This window comes from Mauremys reevesii, linkage group 9, assembly GCF_016161935.1.
Source record: "Mauremys reevesii isolate NIE-2019 linkage group 9, ASM1616193v1, whole genome shotgun sequence".
Classification (NCBI taxonomy): Eukaryota; Metazoa; Chordata; order Testudines; family Geoemydidae; genus Mauremys; species Mauremys reevesii.
Genome location: NC_052631.1, coordinates 23,341,828 through 23,359,866, shown reverse-complemented (window position 1 = coordinate 23,359,866; position 18,039 = coordinate 23,341,828). Strand labels below are relative to the sequence as shown.

General features: G+C 40.6%; 1 protein-coding gene across 3 annotated transcripts in view; it reads left to right on the top strand.

Moving 5' to 3' along the window:
* LEKR1 (leucine, glutamate and lysine rich 1) overlaps window positions 1–18,039 on the top strand; it is a 128,224-nt gene that overhangs the window by 50,521 nt on the left and 59,664 nt on the right. For all 3 annotated transcript variants that reach the window (XM_039488816.1, XM_039488815.1, XM_039488817.1), the window contains one exon: window positions 11,492–11,677. In XM_039488816.1, the coding sequence (XP_039344750.1) occupies window positions 11,492–11,677 (186 nt within the window). The remainder of the gene's footprint in view (window positions 1–11,491; window positions 11,678–18,039) is intronic.

Below are 18,039 nucleotides of genomic sequence, written 5' to 3'. Positions count from 1 at the left end.
TGGAAGAAGAAATCTTATCCTTTGTCTTATTACCTGTCCTATTGATCCTTACCGCTCACTGTGTTCATACCTAGCTCTGAGTGGGCAAGCTCAGGATCCAGAATGAAAATTGGTTTCTTGAACATTACATTTCTGGGACGGACTTCTTCCTCAGTCCATGCCACCTGGATTTCTCTGGATATTTCTAAAAGAATCACTACTAGGGATGAAGTAGAGAGTTACTAGGAGTTAAGTAAGTGGTCGCATTAGGTATTTTTCATTAATGTAAATGTAACTGTTTCAATAAGCTGTGGAAGTATTCTTGTGGTGGAAGGGGTATGGCCAAGCCCTGTTGCTGATAAATAAATTTGAACTACCTTTGAAATTCGCTTAGAAAGAGATGTAACCCAAACAAACAAATGATCAGGTAAAATTTTTCTCATTAGGTTAATTATTGAGTTTTCAGAAGTATACGAATGGCTTCTTAGTCACTTTAAAATGTACATGTGGCTTTGTTAGACTGTTTAACTTTGGAGAAAAGGAAATTATCTACCCACAGTTCTTGTTCTCGGAAGGTAATAATTATTATAATAGATTACCACTCACCCACTTTCTCTGCTGAATTAGGATAGTTTTTAATGTTTTGCACTATAATAGGAACTAGTAGTTGAGGCAGTTACGCTTGGTATGCTGTTATGCCTCAGAAGTGAGTGTAGGCATGCATCATGCACTGAGGTGTATATTAACTCAGAACACTGAGCTCGGAATGTTCTGACCCCAGTTACATGCAGGGAGCAGGCACCAAGGAGTGAGTACTGTAACCATCTGAAGACAAGTATTACAAGCAAGTTGCTTTCTTTTACTATTAACTTTTGCTAGAATAAAAGATTTAAATGTTTCTGTATTGCCTTTTGAATCATGAACCAATCTTTTAACAATACTGAAGACTAAGTGTAGTGCATGGCACTAAGGGTTCCACTCTTCTTGCATATTTCCTGCCTTATTTCACAATCAGTTGTTTGTGACATTACAGTTGATTGATTGCTATGGAAATTATTATGATGTCACAAACCGAGGACATTAAGAACTCTAGAAACAGGCTCTGTATTTTCTCCCCTTTGTTATTCCTATGAAAATAAAGAGAATATGTAGTCATATGTCTGAATAATTTATGGTATTTAAAAATATCCACAATGTGCCAGCTGTTCTTTTCTGAAGTACTGTTTTATTAATTTGTAATATTCTTAAATATGTATGCTTCCCCTCTTGAAACAATTGGATGCCTTAGTAATGTTTCAGGTGCCCAGCTGTAACATCTCAGCTTTGTTTTATTGTCCTGTAGCATGATGTAAGAATTACTCATGAGACACTGTCTTTCCATTCAACTATTATTCCGGTAGAAGTGACCTAGAAGACACTTCTACATTTACAGAAATATCCTATCTGTTTGCTTGTTAGTAATTTTCATTCCCAGAGCCTTTGCATTAATTAAATTCCAAGAAAATAATATCTAGAATGATTTATTTTTAAGGTTAATGATATGGCCTGTTGAAGGTCCCCTCTATAGGTGAAATGTGTCCTGCACTGCACACCATGTATCCCTTTCAGGTAGTGAACTACTATATTTGTGTGTACACATCCCTGAAATCCAGAATTTTGGATCAAAATCCCTTACCCATAATCATTCATTAGTTCCCAGTCTGGTATGTTTTCATCGTTTTTGCAAGTTTGCCTTGTCATGTAGCCTTAACTCTCTCTGAGATCAGTGTTAGGATTTAGTAAATTATTATTTTTAGTTTAGTTTAAAAGTATACAGTGTTTGGATCACTTATAGTGCTACTTTTTTATTGTAGTTTTCAGGAATAGTCTTTGGAGAACTTGTCTTCTATGTCATAGATGTAAAAATAGGGTTTATGAAATGCTGCTCTTGAGCCACAATGTCCTGGACTAGTTTATACATGACATTCTTAAAAATCTTTAAAAATGATTGTGTATGGACATTATTCAGACCTGGATAATTAATATCAAGTGGTAACTTACATTTTAATCACTTTTTTTGTGTACCGTGCAGTGCCTTTGTCAATACACATCAGTATTAATAAGTATTAAGATAACAATTATGATAAGGCATAGTTAATGGAAGTACTTGCCTGCATAAACTATTAAAAATCTGCCTGTGGGCAACATAAAGAATTATGCAGTTGTTGGTTTGACAGATACAAATGAGACTTAATCTCAATGTCAGGAATATTGTAACTAGTAATACGAATAAAAGTGATACAAACACAACTGAACACCCACTACTGCAAGTCCAAAAACAAGCATATATCAAAAGTGAACCTTGTTCTCCCAAAACAAACATTCTTGTTATCCATAGATACAGATTGGTGTATTAAAAGAGGGTGCTCTACATTCAGAACTAACATTTTTCCTGACTTTAAAGTAAACAGAAGAATTAAGTAACACATAGTATGCCCTATTTTTCATTCTTTGGCCACACAAAAAACACAGTGAAATTAGTTGGAGTTTTGAGTGTCCAAGGAATGCAGGATTAGACACAGTCATAGTCTAAAAGTTTGTCAGGGTAAGGTTTTAATACATATATTTTATAGACTCATAGATAAAGAAAAGACCTAGTTAATTCCCCTGCCAGCATAAGTTTGTCCCCTACAATGTATTTACTTGGTTTTTGTCTTGTCTAGTTTTAAATGTCTTCAGCAAGAGGTTCTTTAGGATCTTTCTGCTCAAATGTAGCGTTATAAAATAAGTACAAAGCTTTGTATATACGTAATCAATTATTTTTTCAACTATTCAACCTACACTTAGCTAATATAGGCAACCTTATGTTTCTCTTCCTCTAATCCTTATCTGCTTGCTCTCCTCTACTCTGTGTTGTATTCTACATTAACTTGGTGCCTCGTGCCCTTATTTGGGGCCTAAGCATACAACATCTTTCATGTGGTGTGGTTGGATCTTGCTCCTGCACAGAACAACTTGTAGCATTGAGGCCTAAGACTGTAAGCTCTTTGAGCCTTTCTTTTGGTTTGTTTGTATCCGATGTCCAACACAATGGGCCCTGCTCCTAACTGGTGCCCCTGGGCACTATTGTTATATAAATAATAATAATAATAATAATTAGTAATATGAATAAGTAAAGGTTGTTGGATTAAAACAGCATATCACAAAATATTTTTCATGGCTCTAGGACAGTGTTTCCCAAACTTGGGACGCCGCTTGTGTAGAGACAGCCCCAGGCAGGCCAGGATGGTTTGTTTACCTGCCGCGTCTGCAGGTCTGGCCGATCGCGGATCCCACTGGCCGTGGTTCGCTGCTCCAGGCCAATGGGAGCTTCTGGAAGCAGCGCGGGCCGAGGGACCACCGCTTCCAGCAGCTCCCATTGGCCTGGAGCAGCAAACCGTGGCCACTGGGAGCTGCGATCAGCCGGACCTGCAGACATGGCAGGTAAACAAACCAGCCCGGCCCACCAGGGGCTTTCCCTGCATAAGCAGTGTCCCAAGTTTGGGAAACTCTGCGCTAGGAGTCTTGTTCCTAGAGGAAATACTTTGGAAACTAAGGACAGTAAATAAATAGCTTGTTTTAACAAATATATTTGAAACATGAAGGTGGGTTATCTTATTTACTAGTTAAATGGTATGATTATATGAAATAATTTTGTACTGCAGTCATATTTTTTTTCTGTGTACTAGAACATACTTGAAAAGAACCATTGTAGTGTCCTCTGGAAAAGATACAAGTATGTTGACATAAAAGTCATTTTACTGACTAGTGCCATTGCATTCTTAAATACTTGACATGCTAAACTAGCCAATCTCATTTTATCATAGAGCAAACAGGCAACAGTATGTGCCCTTTAACCTTGCAGGGGCATTCTGGTTGGGATGTAATCTCTCTTTATTGGCACCCAGATGCATGCAACTAGGGAAAACTGATATAAACTCCTATTATTTGCAGTTCTAAAGAATGAGACTAAACTTCTGTAATAAACATATTATATTTCTTATTATACCACCTAACTACTGAACGTATCATAACCATCATCCAATAAAACAAATAAAGGCTAAAAGTATCACAAAAGATATGTTTTTACTATGGGATAACCAGTGCATGTTAGCTATCTTGTGGTAAAATCACAGGGGAGACAAGGTTATAATTATGAATGTTATATGTCTGTATCATCAATAGTAGAGGTTGCAGTTGGTGGGGTGTATGTTCAAGCAAGGTCTGGTTCTAGGTGTTTGCTTGAGCCATTATAAGCTCACCCAGTTAGTTCTGTATGCTGTCTTTGATGGCCTGGCAGCAGATCCATGACAGAGCCCATGAGCTATTGTGCCTGAGACAGACTGGCATTAAGGCTCCAAGCTGCTGTAAATCTCCACAAAGAACTGCCTGGATTCTCTCCGCTGGAAAGACCATCAAAATTCCACCCCAAGACTGGACTGAACTCCCATCTGGATCTGCCCTGCCAAGGCAGACCTGACAAATGACTCTTCTACCTGACTGAACGACCCATCCCGCCTGGGGCTGATCCCTCCTGCTCCTGAAAAACCTGCAGTCTGCCCAGCATACTGTAAACTCTGATCTTAACACTGCCTGAAGACTGCAAACTGTTGCCAATCCTGACTGAAATTCCTTCTCTACCTTTTGGATTTATTCAGAGACTTAATCTAAACTTTAGATTCAAATCTGAACTTTGTGGTTATGATATGTACTTTAGATCATTGTGTCCAATGACCTTGTCTCTTTGTGATTCCTTGTTAAGATTTGGATGTTTTTTAGATATTAAAGGGGGCTTTTTACAACCATTTATCCCCAGGAACCTGTTCTGGGGGGGTGGGTCTGATGGACTGGGTGTTTTGGGACGAGTGCTTGTGTGTCTGGACTGGGGGTTGTGGTTTTCTTTTGAGAGGTTTTTTTTTTCATAACCATTGGGCCCTTGGACGAGTGCACTGAGTGGTCTGGGCTGGCAGTTTTGGTGTCTAAGGAAATTGCTTGTGTTGGAGACTGTGTCAGAGTGGGGTGAGACCAATTGACTGGCTCCAGGGGTAGTTGTGTCCTGATCCACAGAAAATGGTCTCTGTTTAAGGTATTAGGCCTGGAGGGATCCATTGGTGGTCAATTAATTTTGCTTGGTGAACAGAACCAGGTCCCACTTGGATCCACAGAACAGAGTTTGGTCTTAAGAAGGAAACTTTGAAGCCAACAGAACAAGAACTGGCAGATTGAAACTTGGAGAGAGAACTTGAGAGAGCTTTGATGAGAGAGATGAGAGAGAAAGAAAGAGAGAAGAAAAGATGAGAAAGAGAGAAAGAGAAAGCTTTGAGCTGCTGCTAGAGAAGAGAGACAAGAACAGAGTGACTGATGAGGAGAAAAGTCAGCAGAGAAAGGAGAAAAAGCAAAAGAAGAAGAGAGAGAAGAAATCAAGAGCAGAAAAAGAACAGCAGTTTGTGCAACCTCTTGTCTGACAGATGCAACAGGAATTGAAATGCCCCCACAAACAAGTCAAATGCAATGGAAGAAATGTCAATGCTGTTACTGTGGGGTTGCAGTTTGAATTGGTATGTTGTATAACTCAGTCAGTACTCTGGGAATAAAAGGGGTGGTTAAAATATATAATCAACATCACTCACACATGTGGTGTATTAGGCAGTGGTGCAAGGCTGTAAACACTAAAAAAAAAAAAAAAAAAAAAAAAAAAAAAAAAAAAAGCAACAAAAAAAAAAAAAAAAAAGCAAAAATGAGCTAAAGTCAGAAAAAAAGAAAGTATAGAGCATTCAAAAAAAAAAAAAAAAAAGAAAAAACAACTTTACTTTGTGTTGTGAACAAAGAGTGTGATTGTTTAGAAGTGAGCTAAAGCTCCAAGAATCCACCTTGATAGAGAAGATCTCTCTTCAGGGTGGAGCTCAGCCACCAGAGGTGAATGTGTGAAGGAAGTTCTTTTATGTCATTGTTCTTTAGCTGTAAATCACCCCCAAAGTGTTAGAAGTGAGATGAAAAATGTTTGAGCTGTGGGAAGTTATTGTAAAGAGTTACATTGGAGTGGATGATTTGTGCCAGCTGTGTTGGCCAGGTAGCCAGCTAAAGGAGAGGAATCCTGTGGAGGAATGTTCTTCTGGTGAGTCTCTGGAAAAAGGTGAGTGAATCTGAAAAGAAGGGTTAGCAGGAAAATGTTTCAAGAAGGAAAGAAGTCTCAGAAGAGTCAGGAAGTAGATAATCAGGTTAGTAGAGAAGAATCAAGGAGAGATAAATGGATGAAGAATAGGGTGGTGAGGGTGCAGATTAGGTAATGGAAAAAAGAATGGTAAAAAAGAGGAAGTAAAAAGGAAATGGTAAACTGTAATTTTGGCTTGTGAAGCTTGTGTAGTGAAATTCAGAAAAAGGTAAGAGACTAGGCTTGAAGCAGTGCAGGTAATAGTGTGGAGAAGGCAGAGGCTTAGGTAGGGTGGGAGAGGAGGTGTGCCTGCAGATCCCTAAAGTTTGAGTGGAGAGATGAGTGAGATGTGGACCTTGTGTAATCAGGAAGGCCTGTGGAAGTGTGTCAGATGGAACTCCAGTCATATCCCTGTTGTCTGTGTGAGAACCAGTGTGTCTGGCCTGGGGAAGCTGTGAATTGCCCTGTGTGTCTCCCTGAAGTGTGCCTGGAAAAAAAGGGCTGTCTGTGTCAAGCTGTGCTGTGTGTCTGGCAGAATGTGAAGGTCTGGGAGGTGTGTGTCTGGAGAAGACAGAAGGTTCTCCAAAGTTGTTGTGTGCCAGGAGTGATTCAGTGGTCTTGTTAGTCTGCTGGTTGTGTCTGCACTGTGGTTGTCTGCTGAGTAGTTAGTGTGCTGGGGAAAATGAGTTTGTGAACGGTTCCAAAGTGGCTAGTTAGGTGGTTCATGCCACTGAGTCCAGTGTTGGTCTGGGTTTGGCACCAGTTCCAGGCCAGTTAGGTGTGCAGTCTGCAAGGGGGAGCAGTTGAAAACAGTCAGATTTCATGTGTTCAGTACTGAACAAGGTGTAGTGTTAAGCAAGAGAGCACTGTGTCTACTGACTTGTTCAGTGAAGAGGGAAGGAGACTACTTATGACCTGTTAGAAAGGTGTCTGTAGTTGCTGAAGTTGCTGTAGCTGTAAAGAGAGAGCAAGCTGGACCTGTGGAGGGAGGAAGGAGCAGAGGTGGTGGGGGGGAAGGGGTGCTTTAGAGTTCTCCTAGGGGTGAATTGCTGAAAGGAGAAGAGTGCAAGCAAGGAACTGTCATGGTAGTGGTGTAAAGTGATTTAAGGAAGAGAAGTTCAAGTTCCTTAACAGCCAAAGAAAGTCTGTGTTGTGAATGGATCCACTGACTTGAATTGAGATCCATCCCACTGTTAACAACTTTGAAGAGATCCAGGTGGGACTAAGAGTTGTGAGAAGTTAGAGGTGGAGAAGCTGTTGGGAGATCCAGTGTGCCACATAACCACCTGGCTGTGTGGGTGACAAATGTGTTGGGACAGGAGTGTGCAGTCCACAGTCAGGGATGTGTGATCTGCTGCTGCTGTTGACATTCAGTGGCAATTCAGTTGCAAGTTGTTCAGTCAGCAGGGCAGGGATGAGGCTGGCAGCTTGGAGGCAGAATAGCAGGATTAGCAGATGAGTCAGTTATGCTCACTCTCTGTAGCTCAGACTGGAGGCATCTAGCAGCTAAGAAGTCCAGCCGTGGAATCCATAGCAGCTAAGAAGTTAAAAGAAGTGTAAGGAGAAGAAAGACTTGCTTTAGCTGCAAGGTTGAGAAAGACTGTTAGCACAGAGTTAGCAACTTATCAAAGCCCAAGAAATGTTAGTTGAGAGAGAAGGAAAGAGAAAGAAGAGTTTAGAGAAAAGAGAAAGAAGAAGAAGGTTAAAGGAAAACCCAAATTCCAATAAAATTGAGCCACAGGGGTGTGCAATGACATGATTGTAAATGGACACTGACATGCAATAATTTGTTATTACACATAAATATAATTTGTAATGTAATTGTTGCTTTTGCTAATAACTTTAATTGTAACAAATGACTAATGCCTAATTTGTACTGTAAAATACAACAATACTAAAAATGAAAAATACTTGAAAAAAACAAAAAAAGAAAGGAAAACTTACTTTAACTTGCTATAGAAAAGTTATACAGTAAAACACAGTTTCATTTTGAAACAATGTAACATTTGTTACCAAATGGGAAAAGAGACACACTACTGATGTGCTGTATGAAAGAAATGGCTCCCTACCAAGATTCATGGCTAACCATATCTATATGGCTAATATCTACAAATTCTAACATAAATTTGGTTATTGGTTATTTATTATAAAATAACTATATTTTGGCCTCTTTTGTGTATGATAAAGTCATTATTTAGGAACTGCATGGAAAAGAAACAAAAAAACATACATGAAACATGCAAAAAAAAACTGCCAAGTGTTATGACTTTCATAAACCAGATCTTCCATTGAACATACATTTGATATTTTGAATCACTCAGTGCTAGCTCTAGTGTGACTAGCTCTAGCCCAGCTGTAGCTGTAGTAGACCCAGCCAGACAGGGATGGTTTGCAATCATGTTTTTTTTCATTTGTTTATCTATTTCATTTGATGGTATTGGGTTATAGATATTATTGTTATGGATATTGCAAGGGAGGTAATACCCAATCCAAACAAGTAGTAAAGGTGATAAAAAGGTCCTGTACCAAGGTTTCAGGTTGCTGGTTATAATTATGTTGTCTGTATGTATGCTGTCTGTTTGTCTGTATTATTGTTGATGTTGCTGAATGTTGGTAGTATTTTGTTAGTTTGTGCTTGTGCTGTGTTGCTGCAAGCCCAGACAAGTTAGCCTGCTCTAGCCTTAGCTGTGGCTCTGCCCATTAAGGACCATTAAGGACACAATGACATAATGAGACACCCATGGAGAGACAGCAGACCATGGAGGAGAAGGCAGACACGACAGGCTCATGGACTCATGTGCTCCATTTCACAAATAAAATAAAAAAATTAAACAATGAAAAAACAAAAATACACCTGAAAAGCTCTAATGCTCCTGATTCTCTGGTCCCATCTTTCTTCTCTCTCTCTTCTCCTCTCTGGACTGAAGCTGAACAGGGGACAGCTTTACACAGGGACTGAACTTGACATCCCGGTGGGGATGATACCCTAAACTGCATTCCAGAAAACTACAGCTTTCAGCCCTGACTGCAGAACTTTGCAAGCCTGAACTAAGAACTTTGATATTATAATTCCATTTATTTTCAATTCTATTCCTTCTCTCTTCCCTACCTTTAAATTTTATTTTAATTTTTTAGATTTTAGAGGATAAAGGATTGGTGTGATTTAAGTTTGATCTGATATATATACCTGGACTGGTCTGGGGGTTTTGGGATCGAGGGAGGGAACCTTTCTTTTTATTGGGGTTTTGGTTTCATTTTATTTATTCCCCCTAGAGGTGCACTGTGGTGATATGGGAGACTGGGAGACTGGAGGAAATTGCTTGTGTGTTGCTTGTGGTTAGCCAGTGGGGTGAGACCAAGTCCTTTTGTCTGGCTGGTTTGGTTTGCCTTGGGAGGTGAAACCCCCCAGCCTAGCTGCTAACTGCCTGTTTAAGCAATTGGTCCTGATTTGGCACTCTCAGTTGGGTCCCGCCAGAACAGCTCCGTCACACAAGGGGCCGTAGTTATCGTGAGGTAGTGAGGTGAGGTCAGTACTATTCCCCCCACTTGTAGTTGACCTGGCCTATTTACCTTGTGGCAAACATGACCTGTGCCTTGTTTCCACTTGGCTCTTACAGCAGTATAGCTAATATGCATTAGTTATCCCACAGTAAAAAAAACCTCATCTTTGTGTGGTGAAGACATAGCATATGATTCTTCAACAGTAATAACTAAAATAAGTAATGAAATGAAAAATAAAATCTGATATTATTCTCAAAGACTGTCTGAACTAAGTTTTAAAAATACTGTATGTTTTTTAAAAAGGGCTAGTTCCATGGATGTCTCCACTAAAGCTCTACGAACCCTTCCAGTTTTGATTTCAAAATGGGTTTATACATTTGTTTTGTATTTCAGAAATGGAGTCTGAGGCTTCAAAGATTAGAAAGGTTTGGGTTCAAATAAACCCCTGTTGCTCAGTGTTGAATTTTGTTTTGAATACATAGGTAAGGTACAGGTTTACTGAGGTGGGAAAATACAGTGGACCGAATTCAGCCTTAGTATATGCAGGAATACCTCCCACTGAAGTCAAAGATGCAATAGGTGGGCAGAATCTGCTCTGTCCACGTCCACCCTCAGCAATAATCAGTTTGCTGCATTCTGTGCTAGTTGCTTGTAATTGATGAGACTTTTGGGTGCCTCGCAACAAAGCCATCTTCAGGGGTATAAATCAGTTCAACTACCATCAGGCAAAACAATATACTTTTTAAAGCCACATTGTCTCCTTGGAGCTTTAAGAATTTATCCTTTTAACATGTTTTAGATATGAATAAAATCCTAAAAATTATTGCACTTGTTCAATAGTTATCTTTGATAGTTAATTATCTGGATCACTTCATTCAAATATCAAAAGTGAATAATGAAAGAGTTTTGTTAATGTTTTCTTTTTCATATAACAGACAATTTTGAGTTAATGGACATAAAAATATATAATAACAAATGAACTTTATTTTTTTTTAAACTTATGTGCTCCAGTCTACCACAGGTAGCCTGCATGGATCCCTATTGAATTCAGTGGGACTACATGCAGGACTAAGACTGCCCAGATAGATCCTGTTTTAGGACTGGTACAATGTAATGTAGTGTTAAATATACTGAACTGAGAAAATGAGAAGTTTATCCTGAATATTTGAAAAAGAAAACATTTAATCTCAGAGTGGGACCTTGCGTGGTAAGTTTCATCTTGGACATATGTTTGTAAAATTGAGGTTATGGAAATGCAGATGTATTTTTATTATACTGGTATTAATGTGTGTCTTTCTGATAAATCCATATGAATCTTATTTTGAGATCTAAGAGAAATTCTACATTATTATTTATTAAAACTTGTATTATTTGTCCTCTAATATTCATCAATATCTGACCAAAAAAACCCCCCAAAACAAAAAACAAATCCCAACGTGACCATTGTTAGTGAGCTTTTAGGAGTTTATTTTCATCTTACTGCTCAGGGATGTTACAGATAAAAGGTTAGTATTAATGGAGCTTGTATGCATAAATCCCTATGCTTACTCATTTAAAAAGAAGGATCATTCACATTGCATTTCATGCTTAATATTTCAACAACCTAGTGGAAGTTGCCTGAGTGTACATGCATTGGAAAAGCCACCTCTTTCATCTGTCTGGGTTTTCAGCAGAAAGATGCAGTGCTGATGTAAATATCATACAATGGCTTTGTACCTTAAGTAAAATTACAGATTAATGCAAATACTGAGTTCTTAACAAAAGACAGGCATTGGGATTATGGCAATGTGTTTGTATTTTAGAATGTAAATTTATTAACATTTTACATAATTTTTTCTTCAGAAGTATCCAGACTGAATCAAAGGCTGGCAGAATTCCAGAGGGATAAAGTGTCCCTGCAGGAGGAGGTGAAACATTTGAAGTTGGTGTCGGATGCAGCTGAGTTGAAAAGTCAGCAGCTTCAGACTTCACTCCAACAAGAGAATGAATTACAAAACAGATGCCATGAATTACAGAAAGAAACATTAGGTGAGAGAGAGAGTTTTTTGTGTCTTAAGCAAATCACTAGGTGCAATGAAATGGAAAATCAAACTACTTTCTAAACTTTACTCATACCCCATGGTCCCTGCCCAAAGAGCTTACAATCTAATTTGAAACAAGACACATGTGAGTGAGACAAACAGTGGGAGGACAAAGAGGAGAAGGGTTGAGGGCATCAGTAATAAGACTACATGGGCTAGCTGTTGCAAAACTTGATGATTCCAAATAATTTGAAAGCAGTTTTAAAATAAAAATTAGCTGTCTTTAACTACCCTAGCCATTGTTAGGTGGTTGATTTTCTTGTAGACATTACAATGGAGATATAACTTTATAAACTTTTATACATTTCTCACATTTAATTATTAATATTCAATGTAAATTTAAATGTTGTAAAGTTTACATGTAGAACAGTATAACAAGCTGATGTAGGGGCTCAGTAGTGTCTGTGTATGGTTATTAATCTTGCAGTTTTCTGCAGTGCCTGTATGCCAGTGCTGCACAGGTATATTAGATCTGCATTGTGAGGCCCATAGTAGACGGAAAGGCAGGGATCGGCAACCTTTGGCATGCGGCCCACCAGGGTAAGCACCCTGGCGGGCTGGGCCAGTTTGTTTATCTGCCATGTCCGCAGGTTCGGCTGACCGTGGCTCCCACCGGCCGCGGTTCGCCATTCCAGGCCAATGGGAGCGGTGGGAAGGAGCGGCCAGCATATCCCTCTGCCCACACCGCTTCCCACAGCCCCCATTGGGCTGGGACAGCAAACCGTGGCCAATGGGAGCCGCGATCAGCCAAACTTGCAGAGGCAGCAGGTAAACAAAGCGGCCTGACCTACCAGGGTGCTTACCCTGGCAGGCCACGTGCCAAAGGTTACCAATCCCTGCAGTAAGGAATATCACTTCTCTCTTTGTGGATTCTAGGAGCTCTTTTTGGAAATTGGTTTTCTCTTTCCTCCATCTTCTTTCCAATTATGGTGAAAAAGTTTAATAAAAAAGATTTTTTTAGCAAGATGCTCTAAAAGCTGTCCGGCTTTGGGGCATTCACTTTTTAAAAATAAATAGTTACTAATTACTTTTCTATTTTAATAGCTATTAAAACACTACCATTTTTAAGCAAGGCTTACATTGTGTTCACACAATCTGGAGACAGATATGTTTAGAACATGTACAGATTGTGCTATTCTAGATACAGCTTTGACTCATCCAAATGGCACTGTTATTACAGAGCAAACTGCCGCATGCAGAGTATGTAATTTCAAATCTAAAACAGCAGTTCTTATTGTTAACGGCGTTGAATGAATTTCACTCCAAAGCCTACAACAGCGATAATATTTAATGTGGGATTGAAAAATAGTAGGGCACAGATGGCTTTTACTGACTTGTCATCCCATATTAGTGAGAACAATCTTTATTTTGTTAGGTATTCATGGTACTCTTCTACTCTTAAAAACCCTGGCATACAAAAACACTTGAAAGATCTCAAAGTGGGCAAACAATATACAGAGGATAGTGAATATAAGCCAGTGACTTTGAGACCCCGTCCACATAAGTCATAGAGGGTTAATACTTCTCCCCTTTTTGGTGTTTAGTTTTATTCACAAAATGAACATTAAATGAAACACAAAATCCAGTTCAAGCCTTTTCTTCAGGGTTAGCTGCTCTCAGAATTCCTCCCTGTGGACTGCTGCGCTCACATCTTACATCCTCTCTCGTAGAGAGCCACTGTCTTACATCTGGGTAGAGTAATGTGACAATGAAATAGCAAAATACCCTTAACGCCATCCAGTAGGTTCATCAACTGCTAACAGGTTAGGGTGGGTTCAGGTAAATGCTGCCACCCAGTTACAGTGAGGTTTCCCCTTTTTTACCTCAGAAGTCTTTGACATTGTCAGTCATTGGACACTACTGACTCATCTTGGTGACCTAACTGGGTACAAATAAATGCACAGTTATGGTTTAAGTCCCTCTTCCCAAACTATCCTTAAAGGACTATAATAGACACACACATCTCTGCCTTCAGAAACCTCACAAACTGTTATCTTTTCCCCTCTTTAATATATATGTAAAACACTGGGAAATGGTCTGGACTAAAATGCCAGCAGTGTGCAGACAGCATTTGCTATATATATATTTTGCATCAAGAGCTAAGCTGTCTGAAGGAAGGGCCTGGATAAAGAGGAAAAAGCGAACAAAAATCTCAAATAAGATGGAGTTAATGTTAGTTGGGGAGCGAGGTGGTGGCGGAGTTCAAGGGATTAACCAACATGTTAACTTTATCTCCTATCCTCCTTGTTAAAATTATCTGCCCCTAGACCACTAAGGTTCTCCTGACTCCTAACTGATATTGGAAATCCAGATAAGCAACAGCTCCTAAAAATGCCTCCTTCCATATACAGTTGACAAAGTGGTTTCTCCACTCTTAATAGATGCTGATCTAGCCAAAATGGTCTAGGCATTTGTAGTTTCCAGGCTTGACTGTTACAATAACTATGAGCATAAAGGCCCTATAAAATCTTCATCTTGTCCAGAATGCAGCATCCTACCCATTCATCAGTATAAGCACAAACACATCACTCCTGTGCTCTGGAAGTTACATTGGCTCTCCATTGAATACCAGATCAACTGAATAGTCTGGGATCTAATTTTTAAAGTTGTCAAAGGGGACTGGATCATCTCAGATTTGCTTCCTCTTTTAGATGATGTACAGTGACAACTGCACTCTTCAGGCAGGGAACTGTCAACAAAAATAGTGAGTCTTATGGTAGAGAGGGTCAGAGCTTTCTTTCTCACTGGCTTCTGGCTATCAAGCTCATTAACATAAGAACACAGTATGACCTAAACTCAAAATGTAAAACCTTTTCCTCCTCTATAACCTTCCCATGATGAGGATGATGTGTTTTGTTAAAAAAAGTCATAATGTCATGCTTGGCAGCAGAGAACTAAAAACTGCGTTAAATGTGTACAATTTTTGTAAGATGGAGACCACGATTATGAATGAGTTAGAAATACTTTAAAAGACAGATTTTTTTTATGTGTTAAATTATGGTTACACCTGCATTTTGTCTAGATTCTGCACACCCCCTTTGACTGATGCGGTACTTTAGGATTAATTTAACACTTTTTGAATGTAAAATATTACACACATTTCACAAAGAAATGGTATGAAGTTCCTTAATTATTGTCAGTAGGCTGTGATTATTATTATTGAACTACAGTGCTTTGGTCTAATTTCTCAAGTATCTGCTTGTTTTTTATTGCTGCACAGTGGCACACTTGGATATTCATGTTGGGGTAGGAGGTGCACAAATTCAAAAGACAACAGAGAATAAGGAAAAGGAAAATGAGTCAGGCACACAGAACAGCTTAGAAATGCAGAATGTCAAGCATATTCGAACATATCCAGCATGAAGAAAGCAGTCCCGTGAAAGATGAGCTTTGCAGGCAGTGATCTAAAAACCATTATGAGGGTAATAATTTTACAAATCTGAACTGTTCTTAAACAATGTCTCCAATGTATGATGCACCAAATGTGCTTTCCTTCATTGGGCATAGACATATCTTTGAAAATTGATGTAGCTCTTTTTTTGGTTCAGATTAATATATCTGTTCTTCCTCTTGAACAAATACTTATTGTGAGAAATGCAAAGAATACTTCAGTGTTTCTTATCTCCCTTTACCATATGTTCCTTGGAAAACCTTTTAACTCTTCAAGATCCCGGGTGCCATAGGACAATTGTTAGTGTTTAGTAGCCTGCTTTAATAACTTTTAACTTTTGTTTGATTTTCTTCTATGGCTATCTAATCTAAGCACATTGCTGCTCTCATTAAAAATAAGAGGGAAAGGGCTAGATTCCTCTGACTGCTAAATCCACTGAGCACCACGTAAGCGCCCCCAAGAAACTAACAGAGAAAGTTGCTCTCCAAGCAAGAATTTGAAAATTAATGGAAAATCAAATATACTAGTTGGTTGGGCCTCATTGGCAGCATGACCATGAGAAATGGGGAAGGATTCTGGGCAGAAGAGAGAGGGAACAATGTCTTTGAATGCGGAGAGAAAAAAGTTTTGAGCAGCAGGGAGACACAAAAATGGAGAGAGTCAAAAGGCCAAACAGTGGCAAAATACACAAGGAAGACAGATGGGATATAAAAGGCATAACATTATCAAATGGGTTTTTAAAGTCCTAATTTGTGAATTTTCAGCAGCTGACAAAGGATCCATATTTTTACTGAAGTATAATGAGGTTGGCTTTCTTAAAAAAATGTTCTAAAATGTGTGTTAAACTAGAGTCAATTAAGGGTTGCATTCACCCCAGTGAAAAGGGCCAATGCAAGGACTATGTACCAACTGGGTCCCACTTTAAGCCCTATTTAGGCATTGTTCTGGCCCTCTGCACAAAGATTGTTTTTATCCTAACTGCACTGCTATATACTTCTGGCTTAGCTTACCCAAACCATGATTTTTAAAATTTATTGTATAATCCTGCAGTCTAGTATTCTTTTTGCTTTGTTACTCAGTGCTGTACACTGTTGATGGCTTTAATATTTTATAATTACAATTATTATTTATTTGTACTAGCAGCAGTACCTAGAGGTCCCAACTGAGATTGGATTCCCATTGCGGTAGGCATTTTTCTGACATATACTACAGTCCATTCTTCTTCAAGTGCTTGCTCACGTCCATTCCATATTAGGTGTGTGTGCTCGCCACATGCACTGGTGCTGGAAGTTTTCAACTCAGTGGTATCCGTAGGGGACTGGCTCTGACGCCCCCTGGAGTGGCGTGCACATGCTGCAGTATAAGGGGTGCCGCCAGCTCCCTCCACCCTCAATTCCTTCTTGCCACCAGTGACGATGCTGGAACATCTGCTGCTTCAGCTAGCGTTGCGTTTCATTCAGTGTTTCTTCCAAACATTTCCTGTACAATAGTTGTTAATAATTAATAGTTCCCTTATTATTAGTTCTAGTTTAGTTGGTCTGGGATGGGACTCAGCCTAGGGACGGGGCATGCCCCGATCCCCAGGCTTTAAGCCCTGTGATCATTGTAAGTGGCCTATGCCCATCAGCGATCTGCACGCTAGTTGTTTAAAGTGTCTAGGCGCAGGGCACATAAAGTGAAAAGTGTCACATCTGTAAATCCTTTAAACCCTGAACAAAAAAGGAGAGAGACATCCGTCTCAGGGCACTCCTGATGGAGTCAGCGCTGACCCCAGCACAGGAGCAGAGGTCCGACTTGGCCCTGAGCACCACAGCGTCAGTGCAGAGTGCCCCACTGGTGCCATCTTTGAGCCAGCACCGATCCCCTTCCCCAGCTCTGGCCAAGAAACTGAAGAGAACCACAAGGGGAAGATCTCCCACTTCCTGTATGGGAAAGGACAGGGCTGGAGGAGACGCAATACCTGTGTTGGGCGGCTCTACTCTTTTGTCAGGGAGTTGGGCCCTAGCTCAAGTTGAGTGGTCCAGCCCAATCCCATACCATCCCTGCCACCCCGGACAGTGACAAGGGCCTCTGTCATCTAGATGTCCCGTCGACACCCGAGGCCCTGCAAGCAGTGCAGGAGATCCTGACCCTACCGGTGCCACCCACACCAGCTCTTGTGGTACCTCGGGTCAAGGGTAAACCCGCCTTGGGACTTTACCGTGTGTCCCCACTTCAGCGGCACCACTCCCCATCGGGGGGGATGTCCCACCAATGCTTGCCTGCTTGGAACCATCATGTCTCGGATGCAGGGAGGCAGGCTCAATGAATCCCTCTTCTGTCTCCGAACCCTGAGCACTGACAGCGGGATTCAATGTATGGCTCGCCAGATGCCTGGCACAGACCTACCCAGGCATGCGCTCCCCGGCAAGAGCGTCGAGATCGGCCTTTCGTGTCTCCAAGGCCTTGGCACCAGTCACATGAACCATCGTTTGAACACGGCCACCAGTCACTGACCATCCGATGCCTGTTGCCAAGATGCAGATCCCTGCGGTTGGGGAGATCCTCCCAACAACTGCCCCAATCCAGCTTCTGATCCCATTCCATGTACCAGTTGAGCAGTGTGAGGCATAGATTGATGTATTACCAATTCTGATCCGCCAAATGCTGACGGTCCCCGAGTTCCTGCCCAAGGGACTCGTCTCGGTTGGTCAGGTCTATGTCGAGGCGTAGTGGCTGGCAATGCACAGAGAAGGAACGCCGGTCTGCCTGATCATGGTTGCCTGGCAGAGACCACTCTGCCTCCGGCTCCAAAACGGAGCTGGAGTCCTAAACAGTGGGACAAGCATCGCCACCAGTGGCACCATCTGCATCATTGGCACCGCAACTGACCCCATGGCCCCAAGGCCAGTGGCTGGCAGCTGCCTGGTACCCCTGGG